Source organism: Vollenhovia emeryi, unplaced genomic scaffold, assembly GCF_000949405.1.
Source record: "Vollenhovia emeryi isolate VEMERY1.0 unplaced genomic scaffold, V.emery_V1.0 DF940149.1, whole genome shotgun sequence".
Lineage (NCBI taxonomy): Eukaryota > Metazoa > Arthropoda > Insecta > Hymenoptera > Formicidae > Vollenhovia > Vollenhovia emeryi.
The window spans coordinates 5,330-12,172 of record NW_011966217.1 but is presented as its reverse complement, the minus strand read 5'-3'; the positions used below and the strand labels follow the sequence as shown (position 1 = coordinate 12,172).

General features: G+C 48.2%; 1 protein-coding gene across 1 annotated transcript; it reads right to left on the bottom strand.

Moving 5' to 3' along the window:
* Positions 1–4,697: 4,697 nt before the first annotated feature.
* Positions 4,698–6,471, bottom strand: LOC105556274. The gene is made up of 4 exons (XM_012003357.1): positions 6,326–6,471; positions 5,954–6,229; positions 5,253–5,899; positions 4,698–5,140 (listed from the first exon to the last, which is right to left on the bottom strand). Exons 1-4 carry the CDS (start codon positions 6,469–6,471, stop codon positions 4,698–4,700), a joined length of 1,512 nt encoding a protein of 503 aa, XP_011858747.1.
* Between the last annotated feature and the right edge of the window lie 372 nt (positions 6,472–6,843).

The following is a 6,843-nucleotide window of genomic DNA, read 5'->3' as shown; positions in this document are numbered from 1 at the left end:
ATGAGTTTTGAGGACAGAAGGGGGAGCAGAATTAGAGAGGGAAGTTACATCATGTGGGTTTACACGGGGCATCGCAGCCATAGCCGCATATGAACTGCTGCGGTTAAACCTGATTGGATTGGCTATAGGGGTTTCTGGATAACCGTAAGCTGATGATTTATGTTCGAGGGTAGGGAAATTACAGAAGTCGTACCTTGGGTCTGCTGGTGCCTTAGAGGGCGAGGTAGCTGAAGAAATCATCCTTCTGGCTTCCACGAATGAAATATTGTTAGCCGCAGCCAGTGAGTGAGTCTTCTTGTACTCGATCATCACTGGGCAAAGAGCCGAAGTGGGGAGGTGATCCCCCTTACAATTAAGACAGCAAGGAGTTGAGTTGCTGGCCGGACACACAAAATCTTTTTCTAGGTGTTTGTCTCGCCACAGTAGATACATCTGCCCCTACTCTTGCAGTGAATGCTTATATGACCCACGCGGAAGCAGGAATAGCAGATCTTGGGGTAATACTGAAGGAGAGCGGCAACCTCACCGATCTGACTGTAACTTAGCAATATTGTGTATTTCGATGCGTAAAACACAACTGTAAAAGTAAAAATCGTCGCTCTGCCCTGCGAAGCGAGATATTAATTGTTAAAGTTGACAACTTGGTAATTCTTCAGTATAGCTACACTACCTCAAAAATCAATTTAAAAAATCTTATTCGACGCGTTTTTCAACGAGAAACAACTTTTTCCTTAGACAAAATCGTCGCTCTGCCCTGCGAAGCGAGATATTAATTGTTAAAGTTGACAACTTTTAGGGTTAGGAAATCTGTCATACCGACGAAATCAGACTAAATGCACATCATATGCAGTGACGTATTTCCACGTGAAGCGAGATCCACTCCACACCTCTGACATAGGGTGGGTAGGGTTATTTTCAACGAAGTGGAGCCCACCCGAAGGGGGGGGGCGGAACATACTGTCTTCACGCATACATTTTTCCATCTACATTTGGTGGAGAGGAGTGACTTATATGAGGGTAGAAAAATGTATGTGTGAAGACAGTATGTTTCGCCCCCCCTTCGGGGGGGCTCCACTTCGTTAAAAATAATCCTACCCACCCTATGTCGGAGGTGTGGAGTGGATCTCGCTTCACGTGGAAAGTTGCAAACCCATGTGGAACAATACAACGGCGGAAGTACATGCGTGGAGACAGTATGTTCCGCCCCCCCTTCGGGGGGGCTCCTCTTCGTTAAGATATAACCCTACCCAAACCATGTCTGAAGTGTGGAGTGGATCTCGCTTCACGTGGAAATACGTCACTGCATATGATGTGCATTTTGTCTGATTTCGTCGCTATGACAGATTTCCTAACCCTAAAAGTTGTCAACTTTAACAATTAATATCTCGCTTCGCAGGGCAGAGCGACGATTTTTACTTTTACAGTTGTGTTTTACGCATCGAAATACACAATATTGCTAAGTTACAGTCAGATCGGTGCGGTTGCCGCTCTCCTTCAGTATTACCGATCTTGGTTTTAGGCACAAATGAAAGGACGTTATATTTTATATTGTATAAGAAAACATGTTTGGGCAGGGATTGCCCATGAAATTTAATGGCGATGGTCAATGAGGGCTCGTAAGCGAAACCCTCGTTCGACTTGACCCTTCGGTTTAAGCGGTTGACCTCTCTAACCTTACAGCTTGAGTCTATGTTTTTCATGATCTCCTCGTTGTCCAGGTCCTGCGAAATACCTCTAATAGTGCCCGTTCTCGACAGGCGGTAAGCCGGGGCGTACGCCTGCAAACCTTTAGCTGCCAGGATTCGATTGCCGATAAGCCGATTCGCATCGTTTAAAGCATAAACCTCAATAGATACATGCCCCCTTCCCAATCTCTTAACCTCCCCCACGCCCTTTGGGAAAATTGAGGTTACAGATCTACTAATAAGCAAAGGATACAACGGGGTGCTATTGTTATCCTTAATGTGCACTATATAAGGAGACGAATCCTTGACAGAATACTTATCCAAAGGTTTATTAACATTGGTTGCAATGGGAGAGCTAGAAGCGGACTTACCGACGACAGATTTGTCCTTGACCTCCTTGGACTGAATGGCAATACGATTGGGAGGCTCTATATCCATGGCCACATCCATGGCGTCCATTGCCTCATCCTCGCGCGGAAGGTGGGGGGATGATGCAACATTGTTAGCTGTTGCTAGCGGATAATCTTTTGTGGAAATAGAAGGGGGGAGGGGGATTCCTTCCTGGTTTTTACCGCTCTTAACGCATTGGGCCATTAAAAGGTCAAAATCGCCTTCTGACGGATTCACCGGCCCCCTAGCCAAAACCTTTTGCAGACTTGCCATGGCCGGGCGGGAAGCGCGGCTCGTGTTTTTGTGAGTGACGCTAGAGCTGCCACGCTTAATTCCTGGGCGTCTCTTAGGCTGATCCTCCTGAAGGCGCGCGGAAAGACGCGCAATAGTGCTCAGTAGAGAAGAAACCTTGACATGTTTCTCAGCAACCGGCGATGATCCGTCGCCGCTCGAACCTTGAGCGGAGGGAGAATTCGACTTTAAAGGCAGCGAGGAAGTCGCAGTTACAGCAGGGGCGTCATTGCTGGTTGAATACGAGTCTGAGCCAGCTGTTGTCAAGGGGAGGACAGGGGGGCTGTTATCAGTCTCACCCGAGCCCTCAACGGTTTTTTTGCAAGAGGCCGAGGCCTCTTGCATATTACAAGAAGTCCTCAAAACACTGAGGAACGGGGGCACTGCACTTGGTAAAAGTAAAATTACAGGATCGCACTAGGAGCGCAAATAAGCCACGCACTCACACGCGAGTAAAAATCAACGACACCCGCGAACCAGTAGGAGAGAGGACCTTCCCGCTCTCGAACGCGAATCGCGAGCGACGGGCGACCCGAAACATAAACATAGTATCTCGCGCGTCGCTCCACCTCCCGCTCATCGATCGATTTTCTTAAATGCCTTCCGAGTCCGGCCTACCGTATTCTGCATCCTCATGCGCTCAGACGTGTAAATTAATTACTCGATAACTATTGTTACTTTTGTACCGCGGCACATGATATTTCTCCTTAGTTTAACCCAATCTACCACTATTTTCAACTTGGCTACTTTTGCATCAGACACCCTGTATATAATTTTATTTAAAACAGTTTTTCTTTATGCGATTAAAAATCTACAAGTATTAGTTAAAAAAAATCGTATTCTTCTAAATTTGGAAGCTTTAAAAATTAATTTAAAAAAGTTAATATTTAAAAACTTACTAAAGAGTACACAGTCTCAATAGAATTCTTTGTTTCATTTGATGCAACATCTTGTACATCACTTTGTTCCAATGTTTCTGAAGATTCTATAATAGTTCTATTTCTGGTATATGTTCTGTTGTGTTTTTGCTTAAATTTACAGATGTGCCTTCGGTTTCAATTAAATTAGTTTCATCAGCCCATGTGTCAAAATCATATTTGCAATGTTCGCGAACTCGGCGTGAAGTCCGCGACGCAGACTTCGCGAGAAATTTGAACGCCGGAACTGCCCAGCGCTGAGCACGGAGAGAACGAAAGGTGTTCGTTAGGAGAGCGTTAGGAAGCGAAGTCTCGAAATGTCGGGAGGGAAAAGCAAGAACGAAGCGAGTCAATCCGAACAAAGAGAAAATATATTTACGGATCACGGTCGAGTCACATGAGGCCAACTGAAAACGGCCGCGTCAGCGATTCGCGGTTGATTCGACCCGGCAGCGGTCAAAGGGAGAACGGACGGAAATCTTCGACAACCAAATGATCTGCTCACTAACGGCGCGGCGGAAATCTTGATGGGCGATTGGCCAAACGCCCCACCGGAATGGAGAATCTTGCGCGCGTGAAGCGGAAATCTTCCCGCGGAGCAGATGGCTTTTCGCGCACGCGGACCGCCGCGGGCGAAACACAATTCAGCAGACTCGAAGCCGCGAACGGAACTCCGGGCGTCAACCCGGGCGCATCGACGCGCAGGACTCACACAACTTATTTCTAAAACACACGCAATAACGCACGCAGACTCTAGACGGCGAAAGGGCTCTCTTGCACGAGAGTCCCGCGACGCCCAACACAAGAGCTCGCAGCTGGAGCAATCGGCAAAACGCGGCGAGTACGGCAAACCGCCAGCCGCGAGGCGGAAGGGGGTCCGACGGGTATGACTCCGCTGTCCGCGCCCTTAGACTCGGCGAACCGGAGCAGCGAGATATCCGCGGACGACTCGGGCCCCACGGGGAGCAGGCTAGCGCGGAAGCGAAGCAGGCGTATCCCCGTAGATGAGTGACTCAGAGGCCGCACCTGGTCGACACTGTTCGGGACTGACTTGCGGACGAGAGATCCCGCAGTCTTGAAAAAGGAGACGAATTGGATTGGTCGCGGAAAAATCGCATGCTCCGATCGCCGAATCGGGTGTCAGCGAAAACGATGGGCGCCGAAGCGTGATCAGGCGCCGATCACGTGCGTGCTCCGTTTGTCGTGGGGTCCACAAAAACACACATCCTGCCTCAACAGCCCGCAAGCCACTGAAAAAAATATGAGGCTGCTCCTGACACTCCCCTCCACCGCGCTCAACCGGCCGTTTCCCCCTCCATCGCTCCGTTCGCGCTACAGAAAATCAGTCCTACTACTTCTGGCTCAGACCCTGTACTCAAAAATGTTGATGTCCACTTCTGTAGACCCCATTCTTTTAATTTAGCATCGCATCCCACGTGTAACCCGGTAACGTGTAATAATGAGCAGGATCCAAATCGTAACTCCGCATGCAGTTGTCGCGAAAATTCTCAAAAACATCCGCCAACAATAGAACGTCCGTTTTCAAATATAGATCGCTGTACTCGCCGAGATTACTGATGCGGAAACGTTGCCACACAGTGACCGCGTGCTCGTAATCGTTATCGTCGATGCTCTCGCCGGTCAACGAACTGTAAATAGCCTCGCGGGGCGGTAACTCTGTCTCGACCAACCGCTCGACGCTATCGACATACTCGTACGGGAACACATCCTTACGCGTGAGCAATTCGAAATCGTCGTCGTCGAGGTTCAAGAACGCTGACCGTGTTATTCGCAGTTCGTTCTTGTCCAGATACGACACCAATTTCGCGAGGCTGGTGCTTAAAAACTTACACGAGTCTACAAATCGCAGCTTCACGCAATCGCGCCCCTTTCCCAGCGACGTGTCCCAAAACGACTTTCGTGAACGAGATGTATCTTTCTTTGGTCAACGGTAACAATTCCACTCTACCCACGAAACCGTTGGCGATCTCTTCGATGATAAAATACGCATCGTAACCCGAGAGATTGTGAAAAAACACAGGAATTATGAAGGAATTGTTGTAGTTTATATTGCAACGCGCATGAGCCGGACCCCTGTAACGTCCGGTTATGTGACAGTGATCGCGCACGCGCTGATCCCTCGGGTCAAATGGCTTTCCGCATATGTGACAAAGAGTCGCGTTCCAAAAGCTACGCGTCTCATCTGACATAAGCGACGTCATAGTCACGACGGAGCTGAGAGTCTCCTTTGCGCGATGCGCGAGAGCGTTCAACTCCCGCACGAACCACGACACGCAATCCTCATCGCGATACGATTTGTACGTCGTCGCATCCTCGTCTCGCACACATCGCACGTAATAGCCAACGCTGAATGCTGTATGATGTTGATAGGCAAATCTGTTTCGCGATACAAATTCACTCTCCTCTCGCTCCTTCTCTAAGACGCACTCCAGATCGGCGTATACCACATACGGAAGTCTCTCTTTTCGCTCATAGTTCCGAAAGCTGAGCCACCTGTCGTCCTCGTTCGGAAGAACGATCGCGCAATCATTCATCCTTTCGCAATCCATGATGTGTGTGGACAATCTTTCCCTCGAGTGGAAGTAATGCAGACATCTGGAATTATTATTATTATTCAATTCACATTTCTCTCTCCCTCTTAATACTTACCGATCACAAATATACTTCTTGTTTGTTTGTCTGGTTACCTGACTCCCGACCAATCGCGATAGATTCTTTATCCATGCGAAATGACCCTCCTGGGAGCCGTATCGCGAATCCGATAGATAGAGCAAATTTATGTGAATATCTCTTTTGCGGTCTGTGAGATGCAGAGGAACGATCGTTCCATCCTTTTTTTCCTCCCTCGTGGTAAACACGTTGACAGATATATCGTTCAAACGTTCGAATTTTCTAATTTGTTTCAAGGTTGTTAAGATTGAAATTCTGCGTGTTTATTTTTAGTTTACGTTTAGTCTGATATGCGTTATTATGAGTGCGCCCTAATGTCGTTCTGTACTCGCGTGTTGCCAAGCGCGTAACCTTTTCTTTTGTCTCTGCGCGCGCACTACTGATCCTGTACTGTTCAAGAGCGCACGGCGTGAACACGTTGTATCCGCCTGCATCCTTTTTCGTGTACCTGTAGTGGTGATCTCATCGAGCCACTTAATAAAGTGTGTTTGTCTCATTATACATCGCGTGATTAACATTGTATCGTTCTCCTTGTTGCTGTACGGACATTCTCTCGATCACTTTCGGGAAAGACTAAATCTTAATAGGTTATGGCCCAGGTCTCGCCAGGCCACACGGTATAAGCGACAAAAGTAAGCACGCGGTGTGAAATTATTTACTCATTCCGTTGTAAGGACTCTTGAAAAGGACAGTCAAGATGAGTGCATCCATCGATCTCAAGAATGTGGCCAGATTCGATGGCACGAACTTCCAAGCATGGAAATTCCAAATGAGGGCGATCCTCGTGGCGAACGACATTCTGGGCATCGTGGATGGATCCGAGACAAAACCGGAAGATGCAACACAGAAGAAGGCATGGATTCAGCGTG

Coding starts and splice junctions, on each gene's coding strand:
- LOC105556274 (XM_012003357.1), bottom strand. CDS start 6,471: ATGAGACAAACACACTTTATTAAGTGGCTCGATGAGATCACCACTACA. Junction 6,230..6,325: donor GCGCAGAGACAAAAGAAAAG/GTTACGCGCTTG, acceptor ATAAACACGCAG/AATTTCAATCTTAACAACCT. Junction 5,141..5,252: donor GATCGCCAACGGTTTCGTGG/GTAGAGTGGAAT, acceptor TGCGATTTGTAG/ACTCGTGTAAGTTTTTAAGC.